The following is a 17,766-nucleotide window of genomic DNA, read 5'->3' as shown; positions in this document are numbered from 1 at the left end:
TGCCTATTGGGTATATAGTTTCAGCCAGCAGAGAACAGTGAGGAGACCGGGCACAATTCTGCATTGTAGTGGCTCTGTCCGATTGCATTATTAGAAGCCTCTGGGGTATGTTATTATTGTGGTTGTTATTTGATGTCGCCATTGTTGGTTAGGACAGAGAGAAATGGAGAGAGGAGGGGAAGACAGAGATAGACACCTGCAGACCTGCTTCACCATCTGTGAAGTGACTCCCCTGCAGGTGGGAAGCCGGGGGCTCGAACCAGGATCCTTATGCCGGTCCTTATGCCGGTCCACCTCCCGGACCGCTAGTCTCTTAATATTTTACTTCAATATTTCTTTAATATTTTTCAGAGGAACTGGATGATACCTAGTGGTGGTCACATTCGCCTACAGTTTTCGGAATTGGGTCCACCCCATTTCAACCACCCCGCTCGCGTCCTTTCTCTCTGTCTCTCTCTCTCTTCCACGAAAAAGTCTTCGGGGTTGCATTTTCATGGTGCGGGGGTGCTGTCAGTCTTAAAGAAAATTTAGGACAAGAGCAGATACGTAGCAACGCGGCGACCATGGCTGAGGCCCAGGTCGCCACTAGGGCGCGGCAGACTTGCAGTTCGGAGTTCAGTGGGACCGGAGGAAAGGAGAATGGGTGGGTTGTAGTGGCGAGAGGAAGAGGAAACGGAGGAGCGGAGAGACAGAGCAAAGGAGGAGCCGCAGAGACGTAACCGCGGGCGGGCGGTCCGTGGCGGCGGCGGGCCAAGTCGCCATGGCGGGCCTAGACACGAGCCCGACCGTCCCGGTGTGGCTAGCGGAGGACGACCTGGGCTGCATCATCTGTCATGGGCTGCTCGCCTGGCCCACCACCCTGCCCTGCGGCCACAGCTTCTGCAGAGACTGCCTGAAGGGCATGTGGGAGGCGCGGGGCAAAGGGGGCGCGGGCCGCGGCTGGGCCTGCCCCACCTGCCGCAAGGGCGGCCCGCAGTCGCTGGAGCTGCAGAAGACCAAGATCCTGCAGGACCTGGTGGACAAGTACAGCCGGGTCGTGAGCGAGCTGGGGGGCGGGTCCTCCCCCGCCCGGAGCCCAGACACCCGCCCAGCACGGGGACCGCAGCCCCCAGGCGCGCAGCAGTCGGTAGGGAGGCGGGACCGCAACTCCCCACTTTGCTATCGCCGGTGCTCACCTGTGTCTTGGCTCTGCTCTGTCTCCTTCCTCATGCTTTCTCCTTTCTTCTTCTTCTCCTTCTTCTCTTTCTCCTCCTCCTCCTCCTCCTCCTTCTTTTTCCTCCTCCTTCTTCCTCTTCCTCTTCCTCTCCACCTCCTTTTCTTTCTTCTCCTCCTCCTCCCTCTCTTCCTCCTTCTACACTTCCTCCTCCTTTATTCGTCTCCTTCTTCTTCGTCTCCCTCTCCTTCTCCTTCTTTTCTTCTTCTAATTAGTACTAGTGATTTAAAAATGATGAACAAGATTGTAAGTTAACAGGGGTACAATTCCATACAGTTTCCACCACCAGAGTTCTGTGTCACATTCCCTCCCTCCATTGGAAACTTCCCTATTCTGTAACCCTCTGGGAGTATGTTCCAAAATTATTTTTTAAATTTTTATTTATTTATTTATTTATTTATTTATTTTTATTTAACCAGAGCACTATTCAGCTCTGGCTTATGGTGGTACCGGGGATTGAACCTGGGACTTTGGCGCCCCAGGCATGAGAGTCTGCATAACCATTATGCTATATACCCTCCACCCGGACCAAAATTCTTTATGGGGTGCATAAAGTGGAAGGACTGACTTCTATAATTGCTTCTCCGCTGGACATGGGCGTTGGCAAGTCGATCCATAACCCGAGCCTGTTTTTTAAAAATATTTATTTATATATTCATTCCCTTTTGTTGCCCTTGTTTTATTGTTGTAGTTATTATTGTTGTTATTGACGTCATTGTTGTTGCATAGGACAGAAAGAAATGGAGAAAGGAGGGAGAGACAGAGAGGGGAAGAGAAAGACATACCTGCAGACCTGCTTCACCACTTGTGAAGCGAACCCCCTGCAGGTGGGGAGGGGGGGAGGCCCGAACCGGGATCCTTATGCCAGTCCTTGTGCCAGTCCTTGTGCTTTGTGCCACCTGTGCTTAACCCGCTGTGCTAATGCTCAACTCCCTACTGGAGCCTGTTTCTATCTTTCCCTAGTGGAGCAGGGCTCTGGAGAGGTGAGGTTCTGGGACACATTGGTGAGGTTGTCTGCCCAGGGAAGTCAGGATGGCATCATAATAGCATCTGCAACTTGATGGTTGAAAGGCTATGGCAAGATATAAAGCAGGACAAATAGTTTAGTAAACAGGAATCCAAAGGTTGGAATAGAGCAGATGAAGTTAGGGGTCTTCAGGTGGAAAGAAGCTAGGAAGTCTATTTTAGGTATGTTCCAAAGGGCCTATGCTGTTAGTACTTTCACATTACTTTTCTTCTACTAAAAGTCAGATCTGCTCTTCGGAAATTTTAGAAAATTATGAAGCTGGAAACAACAACAACACAAAAAATTTTTGAAAGTCTGTCAACCTTGCTACTAGGCACATTGGCCTGTGTGTGCTTCTTCTGGGTCTTTGTGCAGTTTGCCTCTCTTTGAAAAATACTTAAGACTGAGGAGATAGCATAATGATTATGCAAAAAGACTGTCATGCCTGAGGTCCCAAAGTCCTAGGTTCAGTCCCTGTCCTGAGTGTGTAAATGTGTTTGTGTATCTTTTTTCTCATTAAAATAAAACAAAAATAATTTAAAAGGAAAAAAAATACTTATTGTGGATATATATGTATATGCATGCATATATCTTGCCATTTCAAGCATATATATTGCTGTTTTAATCTTTTTAAATTTTATTTAAATATTTTAAAGACTTAGAACCACTTTTTTAAAGAAATATTTTATTTATTCGTGAAAAATGATAGCAGGAGAGAGAAAGAACCAGGCATCACTCTGGTACATGTGCTTCCAGGGATTGAACTCAGGACTTCATGCTTGAGAATTTGATGCTTTATCAACTGTGCCATCTCCTGGACCGCTCTTTTTTTTTTTTTAAATCTTTTTATTATCTTTATTTGTTTACTTATTGGATAGAGACAGCCAGTAATCGAGAGGTAAGGGGATGATAGAAAGGGAGAGAGACAGAGATACCTGCAGCACTGCTTCACCACTCGCAAACCTTTCCCTCTGCAGGTGGAGACTGAGGGCTTGAACCTGAGTCCTTGTGCATTATAACATATGCGCTCAACCAGGTGCGCCACCACCCAGCTCATGTTTTATTTATTTATATATTTTTTACTTTTATTTTGTATTGTTTACCAGAGCACTGCTCAGCTCTGCCTATTGGTGCTGCTAGAACCTAGAAACTCACACTTGCTCTACTGTTATACTACCTTTCTGGCCCCCTTAGATTCATAATTTTTAATATTTATTTATTTATTCATTCCCTTTTGTTGCCCTTGTTTTATGTTGTAGTTATTATTATTGTTGCTACTAATGTCGTCATTGTTAGATATGACAGAGAGAAATGGAGAGAGAAGGGGAAGACAGAGAGGGGGAGAGAAAGACACCTGTAGACCTGCCTCATCGCTTGTGAAGCGACTCCTTACAGTTGGGGAGCCAGGGGCTCGAACCGGGATCCTTACGCTGGTCCTTGCGCTTTGCGCCACGTTTCCTTAACCCGCTGGGCTACCGTAGATTCATAATTATTTTAAAACACTGTAAAAAAGGGGGGGGGAGTTTTCTGTTTATTTTCCGTTTTCTTTCTTTTTAAATTTATTTTATTAATATTTATTTTATATATAATATTGTATACAATATCTATATATGTCATATAAATATATAAGATATATTTAAATAAGGGTAGGGGTAGGTAGCATAATGGTTATGCAAAGAGACCCTCATGCCTGAGGTTCTGAAGTCCCAGGTTCAATCCCTTACACCACCATAAACCAGAAAAATAATAAAATATATATTTAAATAGGTAGAAAAATAGTAAAATAAAAATATATTTAAATAATTTAAATATTTATTAATATCATTTAATTTATTATTTATTTAATTGGTTTAGATAAAGACATAAGCAGAGGGAGAGTGAAAGAGACCCAGTACTGAAGCTTTCTTCAGTGTAGTGGTGGCCAGGCTCAAACCTGGGTCATGTACATGACAAAACAGCACACTATCCCAGTGTGCTATTTTGCTGACCTAGTTTTCTTTTTTTTCTTTTTTTAATTGAAGTAACTGACTTGCGACATTTATTGTGCAGTAACGTGAGTGGATATACACTAATATGTACCATACCTATACCAGTGTAGTCTTTGTACAGCTAGATTATGTCATCTTTTTCTTTAATTTATAATCTTTATTTTTAGAGCAGTTCTAGATTTACATAAAATTGACCAGATAGTACAAAAAGGCCTTGTATGCACCTCAGAGTTTTCCCTGTTATTAACATGTTGTGATACTTTTGTTGCAATTGGTGAGTCAGTATATATATTTTTTTGCCTCCAGGGTTAATGCTGGGGCTCAGTAGCCTGCACCACGAATCCACTGCTCCTTGAGGCTTTTTTTTTTCCTTTTATTGCCGTTGTTGTGGTTATTATTATTGTTGTTGTTATTGATGTTGCTGTTGTTGGACAGGACAGAGAAATGTCGTTTTCTCCCGGCTGGCTTCACCGGCGGGTAATAGATGACCAGAAACTCGTAGCTGAGCTGAGAACGCAGTTTAATCTCTATTCACCAGCGGGCAAACAGTCCAACACCTAATCACCACACCATGTGTTCCTCCATCTTTCTCCTCCTGCAGCAACAACAGGTACTACAGGAACTCAGCAAGTACATAAGGTAGGGGGCGGGGAGAAGGAAGAAGCGGGGAAACTAGCAAGGGCTAAACCAAATCTCCTGGAGGTGTGGGGAGTGAGACCAAACCAATGTAACTTCTTCTTCTTCTAGCGTTTGCCCTTCTTCCGTAGCCAGTCAACAGCGTCAGGTTGAGCCTGATGTAAAGTTTCGAGACCTCCTTTGAATCTGGAGAGGTGGCAGTCGTTGACTATGTGGGTCATAGTCTGTCTGGAGCCGCAGGGGCAGTTCGGGTCGTCTCTGGCTCCCCAGCGATGGAACATAGCGGCGCACCGGCCATGGCCTGTTCGATAGCGATTGAGGAGGGCCCGATCATAACGTGCTAGTTCAAAGCCGGGTTGACGCTTGCAGGGGTCTGTGATGAGGTGTTTGTTCTTTACCTCAGCTGACTGCCAGCTCTGTTTCCAAGAGACTGGAACAGAGAAGTTCAGTGTAGGCGTAGGGGACCAGATTGGGTGACGAGACGTCAAGCGTTGGACAGGGTGGGCGAAGATATCTGCGTATATTGGCAGGTCCGGTCGAGCGTAGACGTGGGAAATGAACTTAGATGATGCCGCATCCCGACGAATATCTGGCGGGGCGATGTTGCTAAGAACTGGCAGCCATGGAACCGGGGTGGAACGGATGGTTCCAGAAATGTAACAGAAAAGACCATTTAAATAGACCACAATGTCAAGCAATGTCACAGAAGCAGAACTAGATCCCAGAAGCGGAACTAGATGCATACCAACAGAGAAAAATCAAGAAAGTAGGGGTAGACAGAGAGCGGGAGAGAAAGATAGATACCTGCAGACCTGCTTTACTGCTTGTGAAGCAACCCTCCTGCAGATGGGAAGCCGGAGGCTAAAACCAGGATCCTTGCGCTGGTCCTTGGGCTTTGCGCCATGTGCACTTAACCCATTGCACTACAGCCCGACCCCTGAGTCTATATATTTTTATGTTAAATTTATTTATTCTTTTTGGATAGAGACAGAGGGGAATTGAGGAGGGTGGAGATAGAAAGGGAGAAAGACACCAGTGACAATGCTCTACTGCTTTTGAAGCTTCCCTACTGCAGGTGGGGACCAGGGGTTTGAACCTCAGTTTGAGCATGTGCGCTCTACTAGTTGTGCCACTGACTGGCCCCTATGAATTAATGGTTTGTTTGTTTGTTTTCCTGTTTGTTGACCTTGTTGTTTTTCATTGTTGTTGTAGTTATTATTGTTGTAGTTAGATAGGACAGAGAGAAATGGAGAGAGAAGGGGAAGACAGAGAGGGGGAGAGAAAGATAGACACCTGCAGACCTGCTTCACCGCCTGTGAAGCAACTCCCCTGCAGGTGGGGAGCTGGGGGCTTGAACCAGGATCCTTACACCGGTCCTGGCACTTGTGCCACGTGTGCTTTACCCGCTGCGCTAACGCCTGACTCCCAAATTAATGTTTTAAAATATTTATTTATTAGTGTAAGTGAGGGAGGAGAAAGAGAATCATAATACTACTCTGGCACTTGTGATGCTGAGAGTCAAACTGTGTATCCTGTGCTTTTAAGTTCAAAGCTGTAGCCACTGCACCACCTCTTGGGCTGTTGGTGAATCAATATTAATTCACTAATGTTATTTGACTTTTTTTATTATTAGGGAATTAATGTTTTACATTCAATAGTAAGTACAATAGTTTGTACATGCATAACATTCCCCAGATTCCCATATAACAATAAAACCCTCACTAGGTCCTCTGAATCCTTCTTGGACCTGTATTCTCCCCACCCACCCATCCCAGAGTCTTTTACTTTGGTGCGATACGCCAATTCCATTTCAGGTTCTACTTCTGTTTTCTTTTCTGATCTTGTTTTTCAACTTCTGCCTGAGAGTGAGATCATCCCATATTCATCCTTCTGTTTCTGACTTATTTCACTCAACATGATTTTTTCAAGGTCCATCCAAGATCGGCTGAAAACAGTGAAGTCACCATTTTTTTACAGCTGAGTAGTATTCCATTGTATATATATACCACAACTTGCTCAGCCACTCATCTATTGTTGGACACCTGGGTTGCTTCCAGGTTTTGGCTATTACAAATTGTGCTGCCAAGAACATATGTGTACACAGATCTTTTTGGATGAATGTGTTGGGTTCCTTAGGATATATCCCCAGGAGAGGAATTGCAGGATCATAGGGTATGTCCATTTCTAGCCTTCTGAGAGTTCTCCAGACTGTTCTCCACAGAGGCTGGACCAATTGACATTCCCACCATCAGTGCAGGAGGGTTCCTTTGACCCCACACCTTCTCCTGATCCAGTAACAGCATTTGCTGCTGTTACCTTTTCTGATGTATGATATTCTCACAGGAGTGAAGTGGTATCTCGTCTTTATTTGCATTTCTCTGACAATCAGAGACTTGGAGCATTTTTCATGTGTTTCTCGGCCTTTTGGATCTCTTCTATGGTGAATATTCTGTCCAAGTCCTCCCCCCAGTTTTGGATGGGGTTGTTGTCTTGTTGTTGACTTTGGCAAGCTCTTTATATATGTTGGTTATTAAACTCTTGTCTGATGTATGGCATGTAAAGATCTTCTCCCATTCTGTGAGGGGTCTCTTGGTTTGGGTAGTGGTTTCTTTTGCTGTGAAGAAGCTTTTTAATTTGATGTCGTCCCATAGGTTTATACTTGCCTTAGTCTTCTTTGTAATTGGATTTGTTTCATTGAAGATGTCTTTAAAATTTATGTGGAAAAGAGTTCTGCCAATATTTTCTTCTAAGTATCTGATAGTTTGTGGTCTAACATCCAAGTCCTTGATCCACTTGGAATTTACTTTTGTATTTGGTGAAATACAGTGATTCAGTTTCATTCTTCTGCATGTTTCAACCCATTGTTTCCAACACCATTTGTTGAAGAGACTCTGCTTTCCCCATGTAATAGTCTGGACCCCTTTGTTAAAGATTAGATGTCCATAGGTGTGGGGCACTAATGGTATTTGTGGTCCATAGTTTTACATTAGAGTTTTCTCCGTGTTGTACAGTTCTTGTGGTTTGGGCAAACATGTGAGGTCACATATCTATAATTACATAGCCATATAGAACAGTTCTAATCCTTTGTGTTCTACCTTTTCATTCTCAGCCTCATTCCTGACAACCACAGACTTTTTTTTTTTGCCTCCAGGGTTATTGCTGGGGCTCTGTGCCTGCACTACGAATCTACTGCTCTGGAAGGCCATTTCCCCCCCTTTTGTTGCCCTTTTTGGTTATCGTTGTTATTGCTGTCATTGCTGTTGGATAGGACAGAGAGAAATCAAGAGAGGAAGAGAGAAAGACACCTGTATACCTGCTTCACCATCTGTGAAGCGACTCCCCTGCAGGTGGGGAGCCAGGGGCTCGAACCAGGATCCATAGCTGGTCCTTCTTCTTCAGGCCATGTGTGCTTAACCTGCTGCGCTATCACCTGGCCCCCAGGCACAGATTTTTTTTCTATTTTGTTTACTTATTTTAATAAGAGAGATACAAAGAGATAGAGAGACACACCTCAGAGCATTGCTCACCTCTGGTTTATGGTAATGCTGGCGATTAAACTTGAGATCTCAAAGTCTCAGGCATGAGAGTCTTGGTTTTTGTTTTTTTTCCCTCCGGGGTTATTGCTGGGGCTTGGGACACATTATGAATCCACAGCTCCTGGAGGCCATTCCCCCCCCCCCCCTTTTCTTCTTGGATAGGACAGAGAGAAATTGAGAGAGGAGGGGAAGATAGGGAGGGAGAGAGAAAGACAACTGCAGACCTGCTTCACTACCTGTGAATTGACCCCCTTGTAGGTGGGGATCTGGGGGCTCAAACTGGGATCCTTGGGCAGGTTCTTGCATGTCATACTATATGCCCTTAACCCAGTGCGCTACCACCCAGCCCCCCATGAGAGTCTTTTGCATAAACATTATACCATCTCCCCACCCTAACCACTGATCTTTTAACTATTGATAAATTTTGTGTTTTCCAGAAATGTCATATACTTGATATCCTATAGGTCCTTCAGGCTGATTTCTTTAACTAGGTCAAATGCTCTTATATGTAGTAAATAAATAAAATAAGTATTTAAAAGATAAGTAAAGCTTTTCATTTGCCTGAGTGCTGCCATAAGGACTCTGATTCAGATATTCAGCTTCCTGATTATTTAGGACTAGGACCTGGAAATCTAGAAGCAAATACTGGTCAGTCACTTCCCTTAAAAAAATAGCATAGGATGATTATTATTTCCAAAACTCACACTATTATGAGGGGGCACCAGGACTTTTTAAAGAGGAGAAAAAGGGAGCCGGGTGGTGGCACACTGGGGGAAGCACACGTATTACCAAGTCCAAGGAGCCAGGTTCAAGCCCCCGCTCCTTACCTGCAGGTGTTCCGATTCATGAGCAGTGAAGCAGGTCTTCAGGTATCTATCTTCCTCTTCTTCTCTCCCTCTCCCCCTTTCCTCTCAATTTCTCTCTGTCCTACCCAGTAAAAATTAGGGGAAAAAGAAAAAAGAAAAAAGTGGTTGCCAGGAGCATTGGATTCATAGTGCCAACACTGACCCCCCCAGTGATAAATCTGGTGGCAATTAAAAAAAAAATTAAAAAGAAAAGGAGAAAAGTTCCTGGGCCAATTCCAGCTGTCGAGATCCCAGCATAATTTATAGACTGAAAGATGCTAAACAACATTATAAAAGTTCTGGCTTATTTGAAGTTGGATGACAAAACTCTTACATTTCTCTTACATTTCTGTGACTCTATGCAGGATGTCTTTGGAGCTGTTGCAGAATGCTTCATTGAGGTCTGAACCCAAGCTACCTCTGATGAGCATCACCAGTTCTTGAGCTTATTGTCAAAGTTGCTTGGTTGCCAGACTTACTCCCTCTCCCAAGAAGCTTAGCAGATTAAACTTTTTTTTTTTTTTTTCCCCTCCAGGGTTATTGCTGGGCTCGGTGCCTGCACCATGAATCCACCGTTCCTGGAGGCCATTTTCCCCTTTTTTGTTGCCCTAGTTGTTGCAGCCTCGTTGCCGTTATTATTACCATTGTTGATGTTGCTTTGTTGTTGGATAGGACAGAGAGAAATGGAGAGAGGAGGGGAAGACAGAGAGAGAGGGGAGAGAAAGATAGACACCTGCAGACCTGCTTCACCGCCCGTGAAGCGACTCCCCTGCAGGTGGGGAGCCGGGGGCTCGAACCGGTATGCTTACGCTGGTCCCTGCACTTTGCGCCACGTGCGCTTAACCCACCGCGCCACCGCCCGACTCCCGCAGGTTAAACTCTTAAGTGGTGTTTATCTTTATATAATCTGAAAATTATTTTATATAAATTGAAAACTTCTTTAAATGGAAGGATGCCAATGAGCAAAGGATTTGCATCTTTCAATCACTTCAAAGTCTCCAACATCCTTTTCACAAAGAGCCACAGGTGCAATCTTTTCACTGTTGAAGGGAAAGATGGTCACTTTCATTAGCAAAAGGAATGATAAGGATACGAAATGATATGAAAGTGAAGCTCCATAGAGCCAAGAATGTTCCACAGCAACACTCACATTTTCAGACTGCCCACCTAGTCAAATCTCCAAGCTTTCACCCTATTTCCTCCCTGACTTCTTTCCCTGTTCAAAATGGTCCTTCGGCTTCCCTTCACACTTCCCTCACACGTCCACCCGCTATCCCCACCCCATGAATCAACTAGAGTTTTCTGTTATGGATAATTAGTAGGGGTAAGTGGGTGTGCAGAAAGATCTAGGGAGCTGCTTCCTTGTCCTTTTGACATTGAGTAACTTCTCCAGTGTTTACAGCTCCTTCTGTCTGGAGCCAGTTCCTGGGTCTAGCCTTGCGTTCTGCTTTGCTCTTTAAAGGTGGCAGCACAGAAGAGCATCACAGAAGTTGATCGAGAGCTGACAGAGCTGGTAGGACAACTTGTAGGCATTGCCAAGAGCCTTCAGAGTGAGAGACAGCCCCCAGAATCAGGACCAGACAATGAGTTGAGCATCCTGGACATGGTAAGCACAGCTGGGAAAAGAATAGATGTGCTGGGGGTAAGGCTAGGGGCAGTTTTTAGTGGGAGCAACAATAATATGTTTGTTGTTGGAAGATGTAATAAGTTTAATCTTATGCTATTTCCCCAGCCCTTGAGGATTTAAAAAAAAAGTTTTACATATTTATTAATGATAGAAAGAACCAGAGTTTTGCTCAGGCAATGCGATGTCAGGGATCAAACTCAGGACCTCTTGCTTCTAAGTCCAGTACTCTAGCCACAGCACTACTTTCTGAGTCATCATTCTTTTTGTTTTTTAAAATTTATTTATTACTGGATATATAGAGAGAAATTGCAGAGGAGGGAATGATAGGGAAAGAGACAGAGAGACACCTGCAGCTCTGCTTCACCACTCATGAAGCTTTCCTCCACAAATGAGGCCCAGGGCTTGAACCCGGGTCCTTGTGCACTATAATGTGTGCGCTTAACTAGGTGTGCCACCCCTGAGCTGCTATTTTTGAAGTTATTTTTCCCTTAGCTTATGAGATACAAGCCTTCTTGTCTCCCTGTTTATTTCTGGCGGTGGCTTCTCCTTTAAAATATTTTATTTATTTACTTATTGGATAGACACAGAGAAATTGAGAGGGGAGGGGAAGAAGGGAAAGAGACAGAGAGATACCTACAGTGCCGTTTCACTCTCATGAAGCTTTCTCCTTGCACACAGGGATCGGGGGCTTGAGCCTCGGTCTTTGTGCATTGTAACATGTGCACTCAGCTGGTTGCGCCACCCCTAGCCCCCTAGCCAGTCCATTTCACAGGCTTACTTTCTTCTGTTCAGCAATGAAATGCTGGAATTCCTCACAGCTGAATTGTAGTTACCTTTCTTTTCCTCTCTATGTGGTGTCTCCACACTTCATTTACGACCTCTGTGCCAGCAAGATAACAGGTGTGTGTGTGTGTGTGTGTGTGTGTGTGTGTGTTACCTGCTTTGACATGTGCAACCCAGTTTTGAGTCAGGCCCCCACCACCCTGAAGGAAGCTCCAGTGGTTATGTGTCTTTCCCCTGCTTTCTCTATCTCTGCTTCTGTTTCTCTCTGAAAGAGTCAGCCTGCAGAAACAAAGCCCCAGTGATTAAAAAGAAAGAGAAAGGAAGAAAAAAAATGAATGAAAGAAAGAAGGAGAGGAAGAAAGGAGAGAGAGAGAGAGAGAGAGGAGAGGGAGAGGGAGAGAGGGAGAAGGAGAGGGAGAGGGAGAGAGAGAAAGAGAATGAGAACAGTGCTCTGATCTGGGCTCATTTCTGAGCTTCAGTCTGGTATCTTCCTTTTTACCTTTTCTTCTTGGTATCTCTAAGCAGATCACACTGCTCTTCTAAAACTCCATGAGTGCAGTGACTGGGAGTCATGTCACTTCCGGTCTCATCATCAAACATCTATTTACTACTCTTGAACCCTTTTGTGTCTTCTCAGATCCACACCTATGGTTATTCTTAGCCTTCTCATTACTCTGCTCCCTCTAGTTTGTTTTCTTCATGGCCATCACTGTAACCCTCTCAAACACAAATGTGATCATGTAGCTCATCACTTAAAATATTGAATGGCTGGCGGAAGAGATAGCTTACCCAGCAGGACATGTTTCTCACCATGTGTGCAGCCTAGCTTTGAGCTCCAGCTCTACACAGGAGTGCTATAGCACCAAGGGAAGGTGCTATTGTATCTCTCCAAATTCCTCTCTCTCTCTCTCTCTCCCTCTCCCTCTTCTCTCTCTCCCTCTCAATGCAAAAGTTGGTCCAGGAACAGTGAAATTGTGCATGAATGAGGTCCAGATGTGAAACATATAAAAAAAAATGAGCAACAACAAACCAACCAATAAACAAAAAACCCTGAGACTTCCAGAGGCGGAGCTATGAGCTGCAGATCGCTTTCTCTCCTCTCCTCTCCTCTCCTCTCCTCTCCTCTCCTCTCCTCTCCTCTCCTCTCCTCTCCTCTCCTCTCCTCTCCCTGATAAACTAGGAATACCAAAGGAGACCACCCGGGACTGAAACAAGACAGCACTAGAATGACCACAGGAACCCAGTAAATCACCAGTGAGTACAAACACATGTGGCTGGTGACAGAGAGGAGAGAGGAGCCTAAGGAGAGATTAAGTGACTGCTAACAGTTCAGCAGTTTATCAGTTGAGACACCACCTCCAGTCTGCTCCACCAACAAGGGGACAGCTTAAGGGAGGAGAGGACTCCCCAGAGACTCACCAAGTGCAACTCTGAGTCTCCATTGCTACTACCCTCAGAATCTGGAGCAGCGACAGGGAGAGACACCAGGGGACAGAGATCTAACCAGGAAACTCAGGAGAAGACCTATACCTCAGTGGCATAGCTGAGGGGCTGTGAAAGTCTCTTTGCATAACCACTGGAATATCTCTGCCACACCCTGCTTTATCTCTCGGTCAGGAGTCAGTGATTAAACTAAGAAGCCTATTGATAGTTTAAAAGCCCTCAGGCTCCCATAGCCTACAGGGAAGAAAAAAAAAAGAGGCTTTTAAACCACTGAGCTCCAACTCAGGGATTGAAACAACTGTTAACTTCCAACACTGTGAACCCTTTAATTAACTTACTTAGTCACAAGTCAATCCAGGCAATAGTGATCAATAATTTGAAAAGTACTGATAAAGGGAACTCATAACATAATATATAAAATGGTTAAAACAACAAGAAAAAGTATTGGAGAATCGAACCAGGACAAGAGTCCAGCTAAAAGTCCTCCAGAGGGTGAAGCACAAAACAACGAGTTCAACATCCAAACATTAGCTAAGGAAATAATAACAGGAGTGAGTAAAGAATCTGAAAAAATTATAATCAGAAATGCAGGAACAACAAATGAGAATATGGAAAAAAATACTAATTATTTCATGGTTATTAGAGAGCTGAAAGCTGAAATCACTGAGCTAAGAATGCAACTAGCTGAACAAGCTAAAACAGTATCAGAGCAGGGCAACAAAATAGATGAACTCCAGAAAACAGTAGAGGGCAGACAGAATAGAATCTATGAGGCTGAAGACAGAATTAGCAAGATTGAGGGTGAATTAGAGACAACTAAAAAAGAAGAGATCTCAAAAAGAGATTAAGAGATGCTGAAAACAATAACAGACTCCTATGGGATGACTTCAAAAGAAACAATATACGCATTATTGGCATACCAGAGGAAGAAAGAGAAGGAGAGGAAGAAAGCATTTTCCAGGCCATAATAGCTGAAAACTTCTCTAGTCTAGACAACATCAAAGACATAAAGATTCAAGAAGCCCAGAGGGTCCCAAACAGAATTAACCCATACCTAAAGACACCAAGACATATCATACTTAGAATGGAAAGGAATAAGGATAAAGAAAGGATCCTGAAGGCTGCAAGAGAAAAACAAAGAGTCACCTACAAAGGAAAACCCATAAGATTAGCAGCAGACTTCTCCATACAAACACTACAGGCCAGAAGAGAATGGCAAGATATCTATCGAGTGCTCAATGAGAAAGGCTTTCAGCCAAGAATACTATATCCTGCTAGACTGTCATTCAGACTAGATGGAGGCATCAAAACCTTCTCAGACAAGCAACAGTTGAAGGAAGCAACCATCACCAAGCCTGCCCTGAAAGAAGTTCTGAAAGGTCTCCTATAAACAACCACAAATAGAACATATATCAAAACACTCTAAAACTCTACAAGAATGGCGTTAAAATATCTTCAATCTTTGATATCAATAAATGTCAATGGCCTGAACTCACCTATTAAAAGACACAGAGTAGGAAGATGGATCAGAAAACACAACCCAACAATATGCTGTCTACAGGAAACCCACCTAACTCAACAAGACAAACACAGACTTAAAGTGAAAGGATGGAAAACTATCATACAAGCCAATGGCCCACAAAAAAGGGCAGGAACAGCTATTCTCATATCTGACACGATAGACTTTTAAATAGGTAAGATTAAAAAAGATAGGAATAAACAAAAAACCCTGAAGACCAAAACACTCAATGGATTTGTTTTATGTAAGATTGAAACCAAGGGCCTGGGCAGTGGCACACCTGGTTATGTGCATGTATTATCACGTGCAAGGACCTGAGTTCAAGCCCTCAGTTCCCATCTGCAGGGGGAAAGCTTCACAAGTGATGAAGCAGTGCTACAGGGCTCTCTTATCTCTTTTGTTTTTTAAATGTTTAGTTATTATTGGATAGAGACAGAGAGAAATTATGAGGGAGGGGAAGATAGGGAGAGAGAGGGGGTCCAGCGGTAGCGCATTGGGTTAAGCGCACACTGCTTGAAGTGCAAGGACTGGAGTAAGTATCCTGGCTTGAGCCCTCACCTGCAGGGCGGTCACTTCACAAGCGGTAAAGCAGGTCTGCAGGTGTTTATCTTTCTCTCCCCCTCTCTGTCTTCCACTCTTCTCTCAATTTCTCTCTGTCCTATCCAATAACAATGACAGCAAGAACAACAACAATGATAAACAACAAGGGCAACAAAAGGGGAAAATAGCCTCCAGGAGCAGCAGTTCTTAGTGCAGGCACCGAGCCTCAGCAATAACCCTGGAGGCAAAGAGAGAGAGAGAGAGAGAGACCTGCAGCTCTTCTTCATCACTCGAGAAGCTTTTCCCTGCAGGTGGGGCCTGGGGGCTTGAATCCTAGACCTTGCACACTGTAGTGTATGCACTTAACCAGGTGCACCACTGCCTGGCCCCCAGGGCTCTCTCTCCCTCTCCCTTTTCATCCCTTTTCCCTCTCAGTCTCTCTCTGTCATATTAAATAAAATAAAATAAAGTTCAAAAAAAAAAAAAAGACTAAAACCCTCTCATGCCTGAGGCTCAGAGTTCTGGGTTTCAATTCCTCACAACACCATAAGCTAGAGCCAGTATCTGGTAAAGAAAAAAAAAAAAAAAGACTAAAATCTCAAGTGCTCAAAAGCCCAATAAAATTCTCAGGATCCCATCCCTGTCTACCTCTCCATCTCATCATCCCAGCTCTCTCTCTGACTCTTTAGTCTCTAGCTGCACTGGCCCCTGTCAGTTCCTCAGAAGTGGCACCCTAGGTGGCCAGGCAGTTAGTGCAGAGGGTTTAGCACACATGGCACATGGCAAAAAACTCAAGGACCAGCATAAGGATCCTGGTTCAAACCCCTGGTTCTCTACCTGCAGAGGGGTCACTTTACAAGAAGTGAGCAGGTCTGCAGGTGTCTATCTTTCTCTTTCCCTCCTCTCTCAATTTCTCTCTGTCCTATACAACAACAATGACAATAATAACAACAAGGATAAACAACAAGGGCAACAAAAGGAAAAAATGGCCTCCAGGAGCAGTGGATTCGTAGTGCAGGCCTCGAGCCCCAGCAATAACCCTGGAGGCAAAAAAAAAAAAAGAGGAGGAGGAGGAGAAAGAAGGAGAAGAAGAAGAGGAAGAAGAAGAAGAAGGAGGAGGAGGAGGAGGAGGAGGAGGAGAGGAAGAGGAGGAGGAGGAGAAAGAAGGAGAAGAAGAAGAGGAAGAAGAAGAAGGAGGAGGAGAAAGAAGGAGAAGAAGAAGAAGGAGGAGGAGGAGAGGAAGAGGAGGAGGAGGAGGAGGAAGAAGAGGCACCCTCTTCCCACCACAGGCAGGACACAATGCATGGAATGTGTCACCTCAGTAATTTCTCCTCATCCTTCAAACCCCAGCAGGGCATCACTTTCTTAGAGAAACTGCCACTCACTTCCTTGTACAAGCTGACCTCCACCCCTACTTAGAGGCTATTATGATTTTGATGCTCCTTTGATTGGCAGCATTTATCACAGTTGTAATTTGATAATGATTGTTGCCATCATTTATTAATGTTTGTTGTCCCTCTTCCCTTGCAAGGGACTCTAAGCTTCATGAAGAACAAGACCTTGATGATGGCCTTTTGTTCACTTTGTATCTCCAGGCTTAGCACAGTGCTTAGTGCATAGTAAATGCCCAAGAAATGCCCACTGAGAGAGTGAATAAATGCATCTTCAGGGATGCACTATGTTGGAGGTGCAAAGTCTAAGAGTCTAACCTTTGTTCTTTTTTCTTTTTAATATTTTATTTATTTATTCCCTTTTGTTGCCCTTGTTGTTTTATTGTTGTAGTTATTATTGTCGTCGTTGTTGGATAGGACAGAGAGAAATGGAGAGAGGAGGGGAAGACAGAGAGGAGGAGAGAAAGATAGACACCTGCAGACCTGTTTCACCGCCTGTGAAGCGACTCCCCTGCAGGTGGGGAGCCGGGGTTCGAACCAGGATCCTTATGCCGGTCCTTGTGCTTTGCGCCACCTGCGCTTAAGCCGCTGCGCTACAGCCCGACTCCCGAGTCTAACCTTTGGATCTGCCATTACTATTGACTAATAATATGACCTTGGGCAAGCTGTTTCATCTACATGAGTTTCATATTTTTACCTGGAAAGTAGGACTAATGTTACATGACTTGGTGCTTCACTGGCTTGGTGTGAGCATTAAAAGAGATCTTGTAAGGCCAGGAGATAGCTCACCCTGTAGAGGGCACATTCTATCATGCATGAGGACCCAGGTTTGAGACCCAAGCACCACAAAGGAATACCATGCATGGCTGCTTCAGGAATGGTAGAGCAATGCCATCATCTTTCTCTCCCTCCCCTTCCCCCTCTCCCTCTCTCCCTCTCTCTGTCTGAAATTAAAAGGGGAAAAAGTAACCCAAGTCCACCAGGAGCAATAGCACCACACAAATAAAAGCCCCAGCACAAATTAAATTAAATTAAATTAAATTGTGTGTGAGAGTAAGCTCATATAAAGAAATGATTGGTAGTGTGAAAATGTAAGATGATAAAATTAATTATACCTGTTTAAATTATGTACTTTACTTTTTTTCTTCAATTGAAGTAGTTATATTAGCATTATATAAGGTTTAGGTTGGAATCACTGAAAATGTACATTAAGGGGAGCACTAAATGAATTTTATCTTC

The 17,766-nt window shown here is 44.1% G+C and overlaps 1 protein-coding gene across 2 annotated transcripts in view; it reads left to right on the top strand.

Annotated features, from left to right (window-relative positions):
* Positions 1–437: 437 nt before the first annotated feature.
* RNF135 (ring finger protein 135) overlaps positions 438–17,766 on the top strand; it is a 28,940-nt gene continuing 11,611 nt past the window's right edge. The window contains exons 1-2 of one of the 2 annotated variants that reach the window (XM_007530833.3): positions 440–1,126; positions 10,687–10,830. In XM_007530833.3, coding sequence (XP_007530895.1) covers positions 761–1,126; positions 10,687–10,830 — 510 coding nt within the window. In that variant the 5' untranslated portion in view covers positions 440–760. Of the gene's footprint in view, positions 1,127–10,686; positions 10,831–17,766 lie in introns of both variants that reach the window. The other variant, XM_060203983.1, reaches the window with a different exon arrangement.

Source organism: Erinaceus europaeus, chromosome 12 (genome assembly GCF_950295315.1).
Source record: "Erinaceus europaeus chromosome 12, mEriEur2.1, whole genome shotgun sequence".
NCBI lineage: Eukaryota > Metazoa > Chordata > Mammalia > Eulipotyphla > Erinaceidae > Erinaceus > Erinaceus europaeus.
The sequence above is the reverse complement of the archived record's forward strand: the minus strand, read 5'-3'. Positions and strand labels throughout refer to the sequence as shown.